The sequence below is a fragment of the Mesoplodon mirus genome (genome assembly GCF_964341445.2).
Source record: "Mesoplodon mirus genome assembly, chromosome: 8".
Classification (NCBI taxonomy): domain Eukaryota; kingdom Metazoa; phylum Chordata; class Mammalia; order Artiodactyla; family Ziphiidae; genus Mesoplodon; species Mesoplodon mirus.
The window spans coordinates 65,780,267-65,801,565 of record NC_138984.1 but is presented as its reverse complement, the minus strand read 5'-3'; the positions used below and the strand labels follow the sequence as shown (position 1 = coordinate 65,801,565).

Genomic DNA, 21,299 nt, shown 5'->3' with positions numbered 1-21,299 from the left:
CCAGAGAATTACACATGCCTTTCAGAAGTTCTAAAACTCTAGGAAGAAATGGAACTGGAAGCAAAGCCAGTCTGCTCTTTAGTTTTCCAGGGATGCTCAACAGCCTTTACAACTTTGACTCATACATCTTTGTTCAAAATCTGCCCAATACCTGCAAGATCTGCTTTGTTTTCCTCAATCAAGTCCTCTTTTTCTTTCAGAGGTTCACTGCCTGGTGCTTCTCTAACAAGATGACTTCTGAGCCAACATTTGAGTCACCAAAAGCAAGAAGTTGCATGAACCCTGGCACTGACTACAGGCCACAAAGCACTTTCCATTATGAGTCCTCCTTCACGCACCTGATTCCCGACCTTCCACTCTGTTCAAAGCAAGAGAAAAGCCGAATTCAGACACATCTGGCCTCTGGCTCTTACTCAGAAAACAGGTACTCTTCTGGAATGCCTCATCTGCTAAGGACCCTAAATCATTTGATGTGTTTCTATTGTTTTTTAGTTTAACTGTACAATCCCTAAAGGCAGGGTGGCCAGTGCATATGTATTTCCTCCCACTGCTTATGATACTTGGTATAGTATCTACTGCATAGAATTACTGTAGAATTTAAATTACACAGTATATATAATGTGCTTAGTGACAATAAATGTTATTATTCAGCTCATGATACATTCTCGCAAGAAGCTGCTGGGGTTTACTTGACTTGAAGAGTCTGAAAACATGTTTCCACCCCAAACCATTAATATATATCTCTAATGGAGCTTCCCTGGTGGCGCAGTGGTTGAGAGTCCGCCTGCCGATGCAGGGGACACGGGTTCGTGCCCCGGTCTGGGAAGCTCCCACATGCCGCGGAACGGCTGGGCCCGTGAGCCATGTCCACTAAGCCTGCACGTCCGGAGCCTGTGCTCCACAACGGGAGAGGCCACAACACTGAGAGGCCCGCGTAGCGCAAAAAAAAAAAAAAAAAGTAACAAATCAAATATTGGACCCCACCTGCTCTGGACTATGGAATTTGCTGGCAGAAATGGTACCTACAGTGAAAACAGTCAAATGCGACATGACTGGGCCAATCTGACTCAAGAGGGTCCAAAGTGTGCCCTCTACACTGCCACCCAGAGCTCTTTAATAATTCATCATAATCCTTTAGCTTCTCTTCAGTGGCCCACAGCCAAAGAAGAATGATCAATAATCTAAAAATCATTTATAATTGACTCAAATCTGTTTCCCTAGATGCTTTCCCTTTCAACGGATTTATCTTCCAATTGATTCTGGGTGTACACAAGTATTGACATCCCTTGTTTGCCTCTGGCAGGGTAAGAATCAAGGCAGAGCCAGGATGAATCTGGACACTTCCTGTTTTGTTGCCCTGAAGACCCAACCCGAAAATCACGTGAGAAGGAGCACACGTTCATTTGGAGAACACCTAATAATACCCCATCCCCGCAGTGACAGAGTGACGCCCAAGTCTACCCCAGGTTTAGGGGCTGGGATGCTTGCTCTAGCTCATAACCCCAAGAGTGGTGAGGGCCTTTATGCTCAGTAAACCAAGGCTGCCAAAACAATCTGTGTGTGTGGGGGGGGGAGGGTTAATGTACATGGTGTGTAGTGTGTGGATGTGTGGTGTGTGGTGTGGATGTGTGTCATGTAGGTGTGTGTAGTGCTGATTTCTGTGGTGGTGATATATGTAGTTTGGGTGTGCTGTGGCTGTGTGTTCATGTAGTGTGTGTATCTGCAGTATACGTGGTGTGTGCAGTGTGTGGGTGTGAGTGGCATGTGGATGTGTGTGCAGGGCTGTCGATGTGTGGTGGGTGTGTGGCGTGGAGGGGTGTGGGGTATGTGTGTGGTGAGGACGGATGTGTGTGGTGTGTGTATGGGACAGAGAGGTATTCCAGAAAGGTCTTCACTGCATCTATGTTGACTGCTTTGCAAATGAAATGCACATGTACACATACAATAAACAGTCACCTCAGGCAATAAAAGGTGGTCAGGAGGCAAAGAGCTATAGAAACTCAGAGAACAGAAAAGTCCCTTCCAGCTGGGGTGATACGTACGGATGGCTTCCTTGAGAGACACCAAATCCTGAGGGATGAGTAAGATTAAGGATGGACAAAGAGGATGTGGGTAGAGGAGAGGAGATGGGAGTAACAGAACAAAGGTAGGAACTGAGAGAACAACGACAGGTTTAGTCAGCTGGAGGATCAGGGATGGACTCAAGTGGAATGTCCAACTCCATCATCTTGTTTCTCCCATAAAGCAAAAAGAAGAGACATTTTAATGCCTGCATCCTGTATAATCCTCTTCAAAAACTTTCCCCAGGCTTCCCTGGTGGCGCAGTGGTTGAGAGTCTGCCTGCCGATGCAGGGGACGCGGGTTCGTGTCCCGGTCTGGGAAGATCCCACATGCCGCGGAGCGGCTGGGCCCGTGAGCCATGGCCGCTGAGCCTGCGCGTCCGGAGCCTGTGCTCCTCAACGGAAGAGGCCACAACAGTGAGAGGCCCACGTACTGCAAAAACAAAAAAACAAAAAAACCAACTTTTCCCACTTCTGAAGGTGGCCTTCTCGGAGCACATGTGAAAGCAGAAAGCAGACCCAGGCCACTGGCCATGGAACAAGACTCCCTTTGTTCCAGCCCCAGTGGCCGCCTCAGCCTCCCAAGCAGGACAGGGTTTCCTGAAACACTTAAGATGGGAGAGCAGGGGGCCTGTCAGCGCAAGAGCACCAATGCACTCAGACAGGCTCATTAAAAATCACTTGGCAACTCCTCGCACCAGGGCAGCCTGCACCCTTCCAGGGCCTCCAGGTGTCCCTTTGGGCAGAAGGAAAAACACTGCGTGTCTCCATCCATCTAAATCCGTGTGCAGAAGAGGGCCACAAAGTGAGGCACGGGGCCGAGAGAAGCCCTTCCCAGCCTCCCGCGCTGAACAAAGGCCCAGCCCTCTCTTCCCCGGGCAGCCGGCACCCAGGGACCTCTCTTCCAACCCTCCCCTGAGCGCTGCCCACCAGAGCCCAGCCAGGGCCCAGTGCACCAAGGGTCCTATGGAGCTTAGCACCAACACTGCCAAGTATTTCCTCTTTGCAGTGAAAATCCGCCTGAAACGCGCCATTTTCAGAAGCTAATGTTTCCAATTTTATGTCGGCTCATCTGTTTGTTCCCCTCAGGAGAAGGTATGGAATCACCATTAGATGTCAGACCCAAAACGGAGGGGATTAAAATGAAAAACAGCTTTTAAATGTGACAGCGCTGTCCATTCAGGGAGTTAACAGCCCCTTGCAAAAAGCCTTTAAAGGATCACAATGTGTAATGCCGAATACAGAAAATCCTCCTTTCAGATGGTGAGAGCCCTGCGGGGTTTTTTTTAATTTAATTGCATTTCAGGATCTTGGGTTTCCTGGTCTCCTACAGTCTCTGGATTTCAGCTTGGGGTTCCTCCTTTCCTCTGTTTTCCTCTAAAATATCCCCTACCTTTTCTCCAACCTAAAATCACCCAACAGAAAGAGCCAGATGAAGTGTGTGTAGGGGGTGAGAAGGTGCTGGAAAGGACCCACAGCCACCCCTCTCCTTCCTCCTGTGGGCCTAAGCATGTGATCCTTCAAAGTCACGATAAAGAAAAGCAGCTCATTACTAGCAACCTTTTAAAACTGACAAGGATGGAAAGGAGACAGAATTTAGGCAACTTTTAGAGTGGCCCGCACAGAATCCCATTCCCTTTAGGTCCCGTGGTTCCCTCTGGACCCACAGCACTGCTCCAGGAGTTGCGTGGCTGACACCGTGAGTCACAGAGGGCTGGCGATGCCCTCTTTTAATAAGACATCTCCAATTTTAGTGTGAAAGAGCTGGCATACCTCTTTGCCATCTCCTCACACCCACCTATCCCTGCCATACACACAAAACACAAACTAAGGTTTTACTCTGGGGACAGGTCTCTCCTTTGATAGTTTACAATTTAAATTTCTGACATTTAGCAAACACTTTGTATTTCCCAAAGACGAATTAATCCCAAAGCTTAAAAGGTCACTCGTAGAGGCAATTTTGTAAGATGTGGGGGGATTTTAAATATTGCATTTTTTGTATTGTATATTGTTTGGTAATTTTCCAAAGAACTAAGGAATGATTTCCTCATGAGAAGCCATCTCTTAATCTCTCTCTCTCTCTCCCTCTCCCTCTCCCTCTCTCTCTCTCTCTCTCTGTCCCATGCCTTATGACCCATGAAGAAGGTTCTGTCCATGGTTACTGAAGTGGGTGGAACTTAGGAAATGTATATCACTGCGGCTTTTCTAGCGCCTAGAAGGTTAAGGGTCTGGGGCCCAGGAGGAGAGGCAGGCGAGGGGCCAGAGCCGGAGAGTGGGGACGGCCGTGCCTGTACCACCATTTCCAAGGAGTACTGCAGTATGATGTGAGATGCCGAGAAGAGAGACGGAAAGGCTCAGGTGTTAGGAAACAGTCCTGCTCCGTCTAGAAAAGGTGGCAAATAAACCTCGTTCTTCTTTTAATCCACACAATCTCTGAACCACTCTGTCTCCAGCAAAATGGTGGGGGTGGGGGGAAGCGAGTCAACACAACAGGAATGAGATCCCCAGAGGCACACCCCACACTTGAAATCGGTGTGAGCAGAACATCAGAGCCCTGAGGATTTTAGCCTCGAGCCTTTGAAATCTCTTCTTCAATAGCAATGATTCATAAGCTAAACCAATTCTGCAGCAGCGTCTCAGTGACATTCCCAAGAGGGGACGGTAAATGAAAAACATAAGCTTGAAGGATTAAGGATTCATCTTACCCTGCTGCTTGTAAGCTGAATTCCCCAAACTTCCTCTGTGTCGTTTCTTATAATAACTGCTCTTCACCTCTCCTCACCTGTCAGGTGGGCCCAGCCTTCAGAAGAATTATCCAGCCCCAAAGGCCATATAGGAGTCCGATCCATGGCAAAAAGCAGGAAAAGAAGAGGGAAAGGGGACCAATTCTGTCTGCAGGCGCGCCTTGTCTGGAAGACAGCCTGGAGCCACAGAGCTCCGGGGCTAACAGTTAGAGCTGGTGTCACACCCCCAAGTGCACAGAGAAGCCAGGTGTGTAAGTCTGCGAGGAAGGATGCTGAACACTTGCTCACAATGTGTGTGGAGGGGACTAGGGTACACTGGAGGGCCCAGCCCCACAAACATGGGTCAGCCAGGGTCACCATGAGGCTATCATTTTCACAAATACTTGATTGAAGCCTTCCTAGGTGACGACCACGGTCCCACACAATAGCAATGTGAGTATAAAGGTGAACAAGACAATGAACAGCACTGCTCCAGTGAAGCTTATACTTGATATTATGGTGAAATTTCACCCAGAGTTGCTAGATCTTCAGCATTTTCAACCAAAGTTGGACACTTAGAATTGTTTGAAACCATCCCATTTTAAATACTGCCTGCAATTAAAAACAAACAAACAAACAAAAAACCCCCCCAAAAAACACTGTGCAGATCAAACAAAAATATGTCTGTGGGCTGCATTTGGTCCACAAGCCAACTTCTCTCAACCTCTGACCTACCATTTTTTATTTATTCAGAAGAGACTCGCCTCCCCAGAGGCCCTTCTTAGACTAAGTGGTTTTCACAGCAGACTTTCTCAGTAAGATTGGGGCGGCAGTCCACAGGGATACTCACACCACTGTTTAGCTTATCGATGATTATTTTAAATAGAATTTATTATTCCTATTTTGTCAGAGCTATCAACAAAGGATTTTTTAAAATACTGAACTACTGAGATTTTATTACTCAACAATATTTTTTAAAACTCTCAAAGACATAAACAATTGTGACACAAACATAACCATCCCTTAACCATCTACTACCCAGTCAAAACGCCGCATGCACCTTGCATTTTGCTGAAAGCACCAGTTCCGTTCAGTCATCTCAGAGACGACGTGTGTAAACAGCACGCTGCAACCTTACCTCCATGGTGTGCGTTTTTCCTGATGATGTCTGTCCATACGCAAAAATCGTCCCATTATAACCCTCAAGGACATCTGTGAGCAAGAAAAAAAATTAAGATTAACTCATTACTTTGATTGCATGCTAGTGCTGGTTGCCTGTTTTCGAATTACATTTTCCAAATGGCCCATCTCATTTTTCACACAAATTATGTATTTCAACTCCATTTGCACTTTAAGTAGAATTGTGAGATAAAAGCAGGAATGAGGGCCTCCACTACTCCACAAAATAAAAAGAAATGGACTCACATGGCTACAGAATATATTAATGAAGAAGGAGGCAGACACACTTTCTGCTGGTAATATCAAAATCGAAACACGTATCGAGCAGTATACTTTCTTTTTAGTAGAAAGGTACTTGAGTTTTCTTCTCCACGTTGATCTCTTCAGATCAGTTGAGGTGGGAAAAAAAAACCCAAAACATTATCGTGCCCTGAGTCTCTGGAGTGAGGTGTAGAATAGGATTTCTCTCCTGAAGATCTGATTTGGGTCGGTTTAAACCCTGGCCCAGTCGGGCTCCTTGGGGAGGTTTCTTGAGAAGGCCGCGCTAAGCCCCTTCAGAGCAGAGCTACGCCACAGCTGGGGCAACAGGGTCCCACTCTGTAAACTGAGACACATGGTGACAATCCGATCAGCCCAGAAACCAACTGGGCCCTGACTAGAATTTAGGGCCTCTGTTTTTTCAGTGACTGTGCTAGCAAGATGACCCTGGCCCCAGAGCATCGGGAATTTCTTTTAGTTACACAAGAATCAGACTGTGCCACACGCTGCAGGCCACTTCCCTCTCTCTCACCCAGGGATGAGGGGAGGCGTGTGGACAGATGGACTGACGCTGCTATGAGCTGACGTCTATCTGTGGGAACTCTTTCAAAGCAGCAAAGGTGATTAAAATATATTTAGTGCTCATTTCCCTCGATCCTACTTCATCCACATAAACATCACTGAAAGCGGAATGATGCATAATTAATATTCCCTGACCCACCATCTCTATATAAAGGGAGGAAGTCCTCATTCCTAAAAGCACAGAGGGGTGGGGACAGGAGCCCCATAAGGGGGTGTTCTCTCCAAGGCCATTTACAGAAAAATCAAGCCAGGCAATCAGCTCCATCTATTTCAGGCCCTGATTAGGTTGGTTTGTTTGCTTTTTTGGTCTCTCTCAACTTTATGACACTGGTTAGTTTCTGTTGTTTTGTTGGTTCTTTTAAAAAAATTTTAATACACATTGTACTGGTCTGAGGTTTTGGAGTGTGAACTGGGATCAGAAAAGAAAGCAGGATTTTTCCTCGGGTAGCTAAAAAAAGAAAACCTAAGTGGCAGGATTTTTTTTTTTTAATCCTGGCAGCCCTCAAGAGTTTGTGTCAAGCTATATTGAGAGAGAGAAAATGTTCACACGTATATCCAACTTCTGGTAATGGTTTCCCTGGTAACGGGGGAAGCAAAAACTTGAAGACTACAGGGTAAGGGTTGGAGGTTCAAGCTTCAGTTTTCTCAAAAATGCCAACTTGCCCAGAGAAAGGATTTCTACAGTCTGAAAATGGTGGCCGGAGTGGAGAGCTTCTACACAACCACAAATGTGACAGGCTTTCAGGGACCCAAAGAAAGTGGTCTCCACCCTTGGTTGTTGTTTTAAAATTCTACATATCCACGGCACAAACAACTCCAGACAATGAGAATGCCAGCCACAATCCCAGCGCTAAAGCTCCTTTTTATTAGAGACTAAACCTCTCCCCCCACACTGAAAGGGCTTTCTTTCTTATCTTAAGTCCCTGTGGAGGAAGTAGCCTGGGACCGACCCCTTACCTCAGGTGCTGGGACAGGAAGAAAGCAGCCAAGGCCAGGGGTCCAGCTCCCTCGGTTCCTCATCGCAGCCGCTGGCCACCCTACTCATTCACCTGCACACAGAGGCGGCCCTGAACAACTGCCCCACCCTGAAGAAACCTCAGCTCAGAACCCAGCTCTGCAGACGGGAGGAAACCCAGAACTTGCTTCTTCCTCCGCCAGGAAGCAATGGGACCAAGGCATCTGAATTCTGCCCCGTAGACAACCCCCAGGCTCAGTCCACCCCTCTAAATCCACCCTCACTAAGAGAATGCACAATCCTCCTAACTCCTAGTGAGTCACTGCTCACCAAACTCCCTCAGGTTAAGCACTGGGGCACATATATGCAAACAAGAGCTCATGGACAGCATCGCTTGTTTGGGGTAGAGAGCTGAGAGGCACATGAGACTCTTACTTGGAGAATCCCTGATTCTTTGCTGCTGCTATTTCAACACTGTGGGCAATTTCTTAGTTTCTTTTTTTTTAAGAAGAAGAGAACACATAAGAGAAGACCATTAGGACAAACTTCGTGTGGCCTTTTTTTTTTTTTTTTTAAACATCTTTATTGGAGTATAGTTGCTTTACAATGCTGTGCTAGTTTCTGCTGTATAACAAAGTGAATCAGCTATACGTACACATATATCCCCATATCCCCTCCCTCTTGCACCTCCCTCCCTCTCCCACCCCTCTAGGTGGTCCCAAAGCACCGAGCTGATCTCCCTGTGCTATGCGGCTGCTTCCCACTAGCTATCTGTTTTACATTTGGTAGTGTATATATGTCCATGCCACTCTCTCACTTCGTCCCAGCTTACCCTTCCCCCTCCCCCGTGTGGCCTGCAAAGTGTTCAGAATCATGTTACAATTAATTTGTTGTTGGAGAACCTACCTCTGGTGCTCAAGGTTGAACAGGGCTGATGCCACCCTCTATCAACTGGATTCTGAATCAGAAGGTAATTTTAAAAGAAAACAGAAAACTCTTCAAACCCAGTGTTCTCTACTTTCTTCCAAACTCCAGGTCTGGGGGAGTTTGTTTGTGTTGAGTCTGTATTTGCTTATGAGAGGAGAGGAGAGGCCAGGAGGGGGGAGCAGCACAGAAGTGCATCTGGGGCTGGACCACTGAGATGCGGGGAGATGGACACCCGCCAAACAGAGAGATGAGGGAACAGGCCTGTGCTCGGTGCCACTGAGACACACAACCAACCCACCTGCCTCTCACAGAAACAGCCCACAGAAAGGCACTTTCATCACGCTGAGGGACAGGTCCTGGGGCCGAGGAGAGCATTTGTTTCAGAGTCTCCACCATAACAGAATGACTGTTTCTATACAACAGCCACAGAGCCAGGAACCAGCCAAGCTGGACAGAACCTTTCTTTGTGATGGGGTCTGGCGTGATGTGACCTCAGCTCACACCACACAGCCAGTGGCGCCCCACGAGCACAGCACACATCCATCCAGCGGCCAAGCAAACCCAAAAGAGAGAGTCCACAGCGGGTGGGAAGAGCCCTGGGAGGGAGGAGTGGAACGGGGTCCTTGAAAATACTTGCTGCTTCCCGGTGCAGCCTTCAGACCCAAGCTTTCCATCCTAGGTTTTATTAGTTCTGAGTCTAGGTCTTGCTGCAGCAGAAGAGTTAGTTCCATTATCAGGTAGGAATCTGGGGAAGACATAATCACACCTACACACCAGGGTGCCTAAGGAGGCTGCTGGGGCCTCCTATCGACCCTCCAGGTGAAACAGTGGCCTGGTCGTGGCACCAGAGCCCCTGGCAATAGTGGCTGCAACTCATCCCTGGCTTGGAATCCTAAGGCTCTTGCCAGCCAACCACACTACTCAGGCAGACAGTGCCCAGAGAATGCAGAGACTGTTCTGCCGAATGCCAGAGGCCAACCAGGATACTGGCCCCACCAGTCGAGGACAGCCACTGTGCCCAGGTGAGGGCGTGCAGCGTCTTCAGAATGGAAGTATATCTCACTATCGGCAGACAGCCAGCACCACCCTTCAGCTCTGGAACCCAGTCTCCGTTCTCTCCTCTCTCCCCTTCCCCACCACCATTCCTACCCCTGTCATTTTGCAATGTGGTCCATATGGCCTGATGGAAAAGGAACAACTCATAAAATAATTATCAGATGCTCATTATGGGCCCACCAGAAAAGTGGGGGCAGGATAGTAAAATTCAACTAAGTCCGATGAACTCAGATTCAAGGCCCAGTCTCGCTTCACTACTCCCTAAATGACCTGGCCAAGTTACTTCACCTCAATTTCCTCTTTAGTACAAAGGGAATAATAAGGCTCACACCTCATAAAGTTATAAAGATTTAAAATGCAATAACCTATGTAAAATGCATAGAGGGTGCCTGACAGATAACAGCAGCTAAATAAATATAATTCTTCTTAAGAGTCATATATAATAGAATAATAAAATAGATCTGATAATATCCTAAGCTTGTAACTCTTCAACGGGTCCACATCACCTATAAGATAAAGCCCTTCAATTTCTATCAAATTCTGGTCCAGTCTAACTTTTTAGGTCTCATAGCCATGCACCCTGTACCATTCTAAGCTGCCCATATAATTTGGGTCTTTATGCTTTTGCTTTTGCTATTCCTTCTGCTTGTACCACCCTGCATTTTCTATGCTCCTCAGAACCCAACCTTTTCAAGAAGCCTTAATTCTCCAATCCTCCTCTCTACCCACCAAAACCAGTAGTGACTTTCTTCTGTGCTCCCATAGCATTTTGCACACACCCATCCTAAAGCACATAATCCCCACGTGTATGATAATTGGGCATGCATCTGTCTCTTTCCCTATACTCAAAGATCCTCACAGTCTTATGTATCTTGGTGACTCCAGTCCCTAGCAGTACTTACTACATGGCAAATACCTAATATACTTTCATAAAAATATGAATGAAAGAAAGAACCAAATGAATGCAATTTAAAGAAATTAGAACTGGAAAACAAGAAACCATCTCCTCTAGCACTGGATGGTCTACATCCAGTTAATTTGGAAGGCAAATGCCAGGGGTGGCTTCTGTAGGCTGGGACGCAGTTATTCTTATTTCAGTAATAGTGTCCAGTAACCATGGTTTTTAATTCCTAGGGCATCCACAGGAACCTTTCTATTTACCACGTTGGTACTCACAAACCCTATAACCTCTTCTAGAAGAATTGCAAGAGATTCTACAGACTCTTTCAGATGATGTTTTGAGAAATACACACCAGATAACAAGGGGAGCGTGGGAGATGCCAGGATTCTACAATCAAATGTTCGAAATATTTTTTTTTAATTCAGTGAAGTTGAAGGGAATAAAAAGACTGAGAGAGAATAAAGCTGTCCAGTTAAAAGGAGTCTTCCTGATCTCAAAAGCATTAAGGGTTTAGATAGACTTGAAAGGAAAGCTCACCAGTCCACTACATTACCATGAATCACAGAGACTGTGATTTAAACTTCCTTTAGAAGTCATTTGATTCAATGCTTGGCCTCTAGAAAAAAAAGACCCCCACTGCACCACCTTCCATTCTTGATGTAAATAGGGCTTGTCATGGCCACAGATGCCTCAGCTGTACCTGGCAATCTATTCCAAGCAGTTCCTTCTTATATACCTACATTTTATCTTGCTGATGCAGAAATACACAGCCACTTCCCCTCACACTAGCCTCAGTGGATATTAAAAAAAGTTGAATTTCGTCTTCATTATGCCCCTAATAATTTTCTTTCAAGGGAGAATAAGATACTCTTTATTGCTACAAAATTAGTATGTTCGTGTTATATGTATGGTGCCCAAGAAATGTCTGTTTACTATATCATGTCAGAGCCTGATTTTATTCTATTATTATTATTTTTTTTTAATTAATTAACTAATTAATTATTGGCTGCGTTGGGCCTTCATTGCTGCGCGTGGGCTCTCTCTAGCTGCAGAGTGCGGGAGCCACTCCTCACTGCGACGCGCAGGCCTCTCACTGCGGTGGCCTCTCTTGTTGCAGAGCATGGGCTCCAGGCATGCGGGCTTCAGTAGCTGTGGCACGCGGGCTCACCAGTTGTGGCACACAGACTCCAGAGCACAGGCCCAGCAGTTGTGACACACGGGCCCAGTTGCTCCGCGGCATGTGGGATCCAATCCTCCCGGACCAGGGATCGAACCTGTGTCCCCTGCATTGGCAGGCAGATTCCCAATCACTGCGCCACCAGGGAAGTCCCGATTTTATTCTAAATAGTTTTCTTTGTGGCTCACTATATATTTGGGCCTCAAGTTATCCGTAATTAGGGTGTCCACAGGAACCCCCCAGGGATTGCCCATTTCTGACATTTCATATATTATAGAGAATTCCAAGCACTGAAAGGACCCAAACGTATCTAGTAAATAAAGACTCAAAGATTATTATTATTGTTTGTTCATCACAGGATTTTTGAAAAACAGAGCATATCCATCTCTAATTACAATGTCAACTTAGGGCAGGTATGTGTTTAAATGGCCCTAACGCTTAGCATAGCACGTGGTAAATGCTATTTAGATCTGATAATGAAGGAGGAGAGAAAAAGAAGGAAATTCTGGCTCATATGTGATTAATCTTACTTTAATAAAAATATGAAAGAGTCTGATAATAGAGGGGAAGGAGGGCTGACTAGAAGCAAACTAGAACTACATATTCCAGAAAGAAAGAGCAAATATGTTTAGATAGAAAGAGAAGCAAAAGAGTAGAAGTAGAAAGAAGACAAAAATTGCCACCAGATACAGGCCTAAACTATTAATTCAAAAAAAGCTCATATTCAGGCTTTTTTTTTCTCTTCAATTTTCTATAATAGTCTTACTGTGAAGACCGTCTAATTTAATTGATGTCTGCAACAAGAATGTGAATAACCATACACCTCAGCAAGGAACATTACATACTGATGGGCATCTCCCACGCAGGTGTCCAGGGTCAGAATGAATCTAACAGATGTACCCAGGGCTGATTTTCACGCATTTCAAGTAGGTAGGTGAGTCAGCTCAGCTTCTAAAAATAAGTGGATCTCATATGACAAGGTGTTTGGGTTTTTTTTGTTTTTTTTTTTTTACTTTTCACTCTTTGAATCTAGCACTGCCTATAACAGGGGTAGCATCGAGACATTTGAAAGCACAATTGCTGCAGATTCAAATTTGAAGGCAAGGATTTAATGATGAAAAGCGAAGTAGCAGGAGAGGCCCCTCAGCTCTGTCCAGATGGCGAGCTCCCCAAAGGCAAGCTCCATCCTGTCCCTGATTTAAAAGGGCAAGGTAGAGCAACGTGTAAATTGCTTTGTCTCCCTGCTGTTATTTTGACACAGATCCTTCAGGACCAAGGCCAGTCCCAGAGAATAGGATGGATCTCTAAGACACAAATTCAGGCTTCAGGCTGCCTATGTGGAAGAACAAATGTCAGGATCTGGGTGGCACGCTTGAAAGTGGGTTAGATGAAAGTATAATTGAGGAATGCTGACCAGCAAGAACAACTCACCAACCAGCAAGGTAATGTGATCTCAGGATGCTGTAGACAATTCCTTGACGCCCAAGAATTTTCCACATTTAAAGCTTCTTCCTGAAGACTATACTTTCAGGGATCATTTCTACTGACACATACGTACTACTATATATAAATAGATAGCTGTATAGCACAGAGAACTCTACTCAGTACTCTGTAGTGGCCTATATGGGAAAAGAAGCTAAAAATGAGTAGATGTAGATATATGTATAACAGATTCACTTTGCTGTACACCTGAAACTAACACAACATTGTAAATCAATTATACCCCAATAAAAAAATTTAAAATTAAAAAAGAAAAAAAAAGCTTCTTTCTGAAGAGACAGATGCACAAAATAAATCAACCAAAAATACACAGCTGGAGTCTCAGCATAGATATTTTTCTCCTGAGGAGGTACTATACCTTCAGCAATATTTTAGAACCATTACAGAAATAGCGTGACTATAGCTTACCTTGCTTTTAAGCTTCTGGGAGACAGAATAACTCTGTCCAAAAGGTGGCAAAAGAAATAAAGAAATCTCCTTGGAAAGGAGGTATTGAGGCGTTAAATAACTTGCCTGACATCACAGCAAATCGGGGCCAGAACTCGCTATAATTCAGTGTTTCCAATTAGCAGGCCTCTGCTTATGGTCAAGGGGTATTGATTCCTAGGCTGCGAATACCACTTACTGTCCTCCATTACTCTGAAGCGCCCCGAGGAAATGAAGAGTTAGCACTTACCTCTGACAATTTGCTTTGCACACGCGTTGTAAACCTGTTCTTGGGTCGTGGTGGGAGGCAGCACTCTGTCGAACACATATGGCTTTCCTTGCTAGAAGGAAACGGCAAAGCACATTAGACGCTTGGGAAGAAAAGGCACTAAGAGCACTAGTCAGACGGTGGGCACCAAGTCACCAAGCCCACTCTTTTTTTTTTTTTTTTTTTTTTGGCGGTACGCGGGCTTCTCACTGCTGTGGCCTCTCCCGTTGCGGAGCACAGGCTCCGGATGCGCAGGCTCAGCGGCCATGGCGCACGGACCCAGCCGCTCCGCGGCATGTGGGATCCTCCCAGACCGGAGAACGAACCCGCGTCCCCTGCATCGGCAGGCGGACTCTCACCCACTGCGCCACCAGGGAAGCCCAAGCCCACTCTTTAAGGCAGTTCCTTGCCAAGACTAGGGAAATTTTCTTTCTTGTTTTTTAAAATAAATTTATTTATTATTATTTTTTTTTTGGCTGCATTGGGTCTTCGTTGCTGTGCGCAGGCTAAGCGCGGTGAGCGGGGACTACTCTTTGTTGCAGTGTGCAGGCTTCTCATTGCGGTGGCTTCCCTTGTTGCAGAGCACGGGCTCTAGGCACGCGGGCTTCAGTAGTTGTAGCACTCGGGCTCAGTAGTTGTGGCTCACGGGCTCTAGAGCCCAGGCTCAGTAGTTGTGGCACACGGGCTTAGTTGCTCTGCAGCATGTGGGATCTTCCCGGACCAGGGCACAAACCCATGTCCCCTGCATTGGCAGGCGGATTCTTAACCACTGTGCCACCAGGGAAGCCCAAGGCTAGGGAAATTTTCTAACATAAACCACGTTTGTGTGTGTGTACTGTATGTTGAGAATATACTGTTTGTGTGTGTGTGCTCTATGTTGAGAATCGGAAAGGAGAAAGAAGAAAAACATTTTTTTTTCTACTTGAAGCACCTTTTCTGAGGAAATGTAGGTTGACACGTCATTCACGCATTTAAACAAATATTTAGTCACTGAGAGTTTCTTCTGAGCCAGGCATAGACTAGATGATAACCAAATCAGAAGACAGTCCTGCCTGGAGAGCAGTCAATCAAGTGTGACAGCTATAATGAGCGAGAAAGCAAACACGCAGGAAAATGCAACGTGCCTAGGTATACCGTAAAGGGACAGAGGGGATGAGAGAAGGCCAAAGAAGACCTCCGTGAAGCAGTACCAGTTAAGTGGATCTTTAAAAGATCAGAAGGGTTGAGGCATGTGAAGAACCGTGGAAGAACATTCCAGGCAAAGGGTGGAGCAGACAGGAAGGGGTCTAGGGTGCTCAAGGAACTAGAGGGTGTACAAGAGGAGATGGGAAAGGAAATTAGCCAAGGTAACGCACTTGGATTTTATTCAATGGGAAGATGCCATGATCTGATTTAAGAAGCTGCTCTTAATAGCCAGATATTATTGCTCTGTGTCCTAGATTACTCTAGTGTTTTCTTCACATGCATAAGTGGTGTCTTAACTGGGTGGCGGCTTTGGAGATAAAGGGGGGCCTCTACATAAATATATTCATAAATATATAAATCAAGTGCTCTCCCCAGGTGTGGGCTCTGGGGATTTGGCCCGACACTGGGCTGTGTGCGATTGGAGGAGGGAACTGCCGGAGGGAAGGGAAGAGGTTCTGCTGAGGTGCTACTGACTCCTGAGGTGCAGAGCCCTGACACTCCACCACTCAGCGTTCAACAAGCAGTTACTGGGCGTTTCCGTGCCCGGTGCTGCATACTGGGGAAGCGGGTAGGGAAGACAGACACAGCCTCTTCCCCGGTAGAACCCCCCATCACAGCACCTCTTCCCCACCGATTACCACCCAGGCAAGGGGTGGTCCTCCCCCGGCCCCTTCACCTTCATTTTCCCCAAGTGCAGAGGGGAGGGCAGGAGAAGAGAAGGGAGGAGAGGAGAGAGCCCAGAGCCTCCTTCCCTCCCACCCTGCACCTCCTGCACGTGGCTCTGGACACGGGGAACCACCCAAGGACAGTCTGACACCTCAAAAAGATAACCGCTCATGGGGGATCCAAGGACAAGGCTTGTTACATCCTATAACCTTCACACAAAAGGAAGCACACAGCTGTCAGACCGGCTTAACGTTTCACTCCTCTATGTCTATGGTAAAGCCACACGTAGGTGAGGCTACGCGTTAGGGCTGTGCTCTCGAGCTTTAGTCTTTAAAAAACAAGATTGCGTCAACCAGGTAAACAAGCTACTTCCAGCTTGGTTTTAGAAAAAAATGGAGAATTTTCAGGTACGATCAAATTTTGTTTTTATACAAAGCAGCAGAACCATTCATTCTGTTAAAATTCTGGAAAGGGATTATTTCCTGATGTTTTGTTCCCAGCAAGTCTCATTCAATCAGTAAATCTAGTATTTGGCTGAATAACCACGATTATACTCCTCACTGCAGTCTATTGCCAATGATCAGCCCACCATATTCTTAGCAGCTTTATCTATTTGTAAAATTCAACTAAATGTCAGTAGTGTAAAAGGTTAGAATAAACATTTACAGAGTTTGCCTAAGTATTTGTCGTCCACTGAACCTTCTGGAAAGAAAATGCAGCTTTGCTTAATTTAAAACAAATCCATTATTTCTCCAAACTTGATGAGAATCACCAAAATAAACCGTCTTGTGTACAGCATGATCCTGCTTTAGGTTTTAGAGAAAATGCACTTGACACAGCAGGGGAAAGGACCTATTAAATTATAGTATATGGTACAAAAAATAGGACTCCCCAATTTTGCCCTTTAATTTAAAATGTTTGTTGGAGTGTGCTATGCTTTCACTTTTTTTTTTTTTCTTTCTTTCTTTTTTTTTTTTGCGGTACGCGGGCCTCTCACTGCTGTGGCCTCTCCCGTGTGGAGCACAGGCTCCGGACGCGCAGGCTCAGCAGTCATGGCTCACGGGCCCAGCCGCTCTGCAGCATGTGAGATCTTCCCGGACTGGGACACGAACCCGTGTCCCCTGCATCGGCAGGTGGACTCTCAACCACTGCGCCACCAGGGAAGCCCTGCTTTCACTTTAAGAGACGTAGAAACCAAGAACTCTCTACTCTTCATTTCAATAATATCACATTTACCAAGTGACAAACGCATAATACAACAATTTTCCATACGCTGAAGTTAATTCCCAAACAGAAACTGCCTTCGAGAAAAGAAAAATTTAGAAAATGATTTGTTATGAGACTTATCTTGTCAGGATTAGAACATAAATTAGTTAAAAATGTAAGCATTTTTATGTGTCTTTTCATGCACTGAGGCGGTCATAGGCTTTTATTTTCAAGAACTGACTTGTGGCATAGTGTGCCAGCTGTATATACAACTGCCATTTAAGCAAAAATAACAACAACGAACTCATCACTCTCTGCTGTTTTGGTAAAGAAATGCGAATCTCACAAATCCTGGTCGAGACTGCAGCAAAGACCCCCCAGGAGACAAGAGTCTCCCTGTTTCTGATCCCACTGTGGCTGAGGGTTTCTGTGGGCAGGCAATGGGCCCAGCTTGCTCTAGTTGTCACTACATTTGCAGCTGCAGAATAAATGTTTGGATTTACATTTTAATATGGGTGCTGGCGGCTAACATTTGAAACTGAATGATGAGGTCACCAGTTACTCCTTCCGGAGACACTTTCCTTTCCAGGCACCTATTCAGCACATGGTCCTCTGAGACCTCTCTGGCCACTCTCTCCGTGACCTTTGCTGATGTCTCTTCCAGACTTCTGAGTGACAGTGTGTCCTCAGACCTCAGCCTCCTCTCTGTCATTCAAATGAACATGTCAGCCTTCAAATCTCACCCAAGCTCCAGATTCAAATACTCAATCGCCTGCTAGACATTTCCACTTGGATGTCCATTAGCCGTCTCAAACTTGACTGGACAAAAAAGAACCATCAAGCCCTCTATGTCTGAGTAAGAATTGTACCACCAATCACCTAGTACTCAGGCCAAGATCATTCATCATGTCCCATAGATTCCAAATCCAAAATATATCCCAAATTCTATCACTTCTCACCATCTACACCACATAACCCCAGTCCAAGCCACCATCGTTTCTCATCAAGACAACAGCTACAGTCTCCTGACTGGTCTCCCTGCCTCCATTCTTGCTCCTAACAATCCAATCTTCACTTAGCAGTCAGAGTGAGCTTTCTAGAACTATAAATCAAATGATATCATTCCTCTTAAAATTCTCCAGTGGCTCCTATTATACTTAGACTAGACCCTCTCCACCCTCAGCTCCCTGCATTCTCCTCCATCTTACTACAGCGTAGCCCACTGGACTTCCTTCAGTACCGTACTTATTCTTTGGCTCAGAGCCTTTGCTCTTAACGCTTCCACCTTCTTGGAATTCTCTCATTGCAGATCTTCACTTGGCTCACCACAGGTCTTCATTTGGCTGTCTCTGCATCCCCTGCCAGATGTCAACTCCAACTTCTCCTCCTTTGAGGGCTTCCGTGACCCTAAACTAAAGCAGCCCCACCCCACCCTGACATCACTTTCTATTACATTACCCTATTTGGTTTGCTCCACAGAAATTACTATGTGACCCATTCTCAACCAATCAAATGGACCACTACTATTAAAGCATCTAACCGGCTAAGACAGAAGCCATATAAATGCCAAGACCTAATTGCATGTTATGCAAACCTGCTGCAATTTATGAAAGGAATCTGGATGGGACACACACTCCACATACATTACAACTGAAAATAAGGTAACCCAGCTTTGCCATGAAAGTCTCTTGCAGAGCAGTGCTAATTGCATGAGAGCGGTGTAGCTAAATAACTTACCAGGATCACATACAAAAAAATAACAGTAGGTGGTTCTTACATGTTTATAGTTAAAATTTAAAAAAAAAAAGTCAAACCACCAGAATTCCTATCAAGTTATTGAGAGCAAAGTGTCTGTGAACCATATGGCCTGTCTGTTAATACATTTGACCTGTTACCCAACAACTGTTCCCCATCCTGGAAGGAATATTACTCTGGGAGACAGAAGAAAGCAAAAGACCCACTTAAAGTTTTAGAAAATGGGCACCAGGAGAGAGGTTAAGGAAATTGAAATTAATTATGCCCAAGGAGAGATAATCAAGAGGTAATCTAATAACAGTCTCTGAGACCAACCAAGTGTTGTGACCAAAGGGGGCCAATGATTTAAATGATTTTTCTTCTATCTTTATTAAGAAAGAAAGAAACAGGAAAAAAAGACTTAAATTTCCACAACAAGATTTAAACTCACTCTGTGGGATTATCTTCAGACACTGAGTAGAGGAAGTGATTACTGAGAATATCACTAACCTCTCCATCCCAGCTGTTTGTGTGACTTCACTCCTGAAAGTACAGAATATGACAAGTTCTTCCTGTGCTGACCACCTTCTCACTACTGTCCACCAACACCACCACCAACCACTGTGATCCAAATCCTTTTATATTTTATCTCTTTTAATTCTCACAGTAACTCCATGAGGTAGGTATTATTATCTCCATTTCACAAACTGGAAAACTAAGGCCCAGTCACATCATCAGCTCTATTACTTTGGGGAAATTAAGTCTCTAATTTCAAGTGTTCTTCCTTTACATCATGCTGTTTTCCTAGGTAGCTAATGATTTATTGGAAAAGTAGGAGACACATGGAACAGCAGATGTTAGGACTAACATGAAAGATTGAAGCCAAGCGATTAATGAGGCAACAAAAGACAGAGAGCCCTACCATAGCCTACAGAAGTCGAGACAGTGGTAACCATGAAGTGGGGATTGACAGGAACCCAATGAGGAAAGAAGGGCTTAAGATCAGGAAAGAAGGACAAGACCGGCGAGAAACACGGTGGGCAGCACACGGCAAGGCTTCCTGGCAACAGAAGGAATTAGAAACAGGCGAAAGCCAACCAGAGGCAAGGAAAAGGCAGATGTACGACGTGTTATGAAAAGGAGTTATTAAGAAAAATTCTAAAATTTTTCAGAGCCAAAACGTCCTTGGTCCAAACCCAGCATTGTGTTTTACAAACAAACAAACGAGATTGGGAGAGGGTAGATGACCTGCAGAAAGTCACCCAGCCAATTAGGCGGCTAGCAGGTCTGTGCCTAGAAGCCAGACCTCCTGGCTCCCTGTCTCATGCCCTGAGAGTTCTGGCTTTAGAATCAATTGCTCTCTCTGAACATCAAGGAAACAAGCATGAGCCTCTGGTCCTTTTTTCCCCTGCTTTCTTCCCCATCAATTCTAAATTATTTCCAAATATACAATTGATTAGTTCAACAAAGAGTTCTTGCTATGAGAGCTAGAGCAGTACAGCAGGAGAATTAGCATCATGGCCTCTCAGAGTTAACAGGAACTTGAGAGTCAGCCCATCCAATGCCCTCTCAATGCACAGCTCTCATCTCCACAGCCCTGCGAAGCAGCAGGGAACCTGCTCGAAACTCAACTAGCTCCAATTGTTAGAAAGTTGTGTTCTTGTATTGATTTAAAATCGGCCTCCCTGAAGCATTAGACCTGGCGCTGTCCTCCAGAACAAGACAGACCAAGGCTCTTGGCCTACATTTACATGGCAGTTTTTTTTCACTTTGGGAGCTAAGTGTTCAACATCCAAATCTCTATTCTCTGAGAGAGAAAGGCAGATGTGCTTCCTTCCAGAAAGGTGTATGGATTTGTCTTGAATTGAAGGACTCCAAAGATGTCCAAGGTTAAGACATCAGTAAAACGTTATATTAGTTTGCACAAGAATAAATCAAATAAGATAAACTCATAAACTGTCCAGGGCTTGGCAAACAATCTGAAAGAATGTTTCTAAAACATTAACTAAAAAGCAGGAAGCCTTTGGGTTAATGTTGATACTCATTTTTTTATTGACACAAACATTCTGCCAGAAGAAGTTTTGTTTTGTGTTGTTTATTGAAATACAACTCACATACCATGAAATTCACCCCTTTAATAAGAAAGTACAATTCAGTGGTTGTCAGAACATCCACAAGGTTGTGCAACCATCACCTCTGTCTAATTCCAGAGCATTTTCATCCCCCTAAAGAGAAACTCTGTACACATTAACAGTCACTCCCCAGCCTCTCAATTCCCCCTGCCCTGGGCAACCACTAATCTACTTCCTGTCTTTACAGATTTGCCTGTCCTGGAATCATATGATATGTAGCTTTTTGTGACAGGCTTCTTTTACTTATAATGTTTTCGAGGTTCATCCATGCTGTAGAATGAACCACTTCATTCACTTTCATGACTGAATAAAATTCCACTGTATGCATTTACCACATTTCATGTATCCATTCACCAATTGATGG

At 45.2% G+C, this 21,299-nt stretch overlaps 1 protein-coding gene across 1 annotated transcript in view; it reads right to left on the bottom strand.

Annotated features, from left to right (window-relative positions):
• Window positions 1–21,299, bottom strand: part of KIF5C (kinesin family member 5C) — a gene marked incomplete at its 5' end in the record, with an annotated part of 175,549 nt that overhangs the window by 99,670 nt on the left and 54,580 nt on the right. Inside the window, 2 exons of the mRNA XM_082630257.1 lie at window positions 5,922–5,995; window positions 13,995–14,085. Coding sequence (XP_082486383.1) covers window positions 5,922–5,995; window positions 13,995–14,085 — 165 coding nt within the window. The remainder of the gene's footprint in view (window positions 1–5,921; window positions 5,996–13,994; window positions 14,086–21,299) is intronic.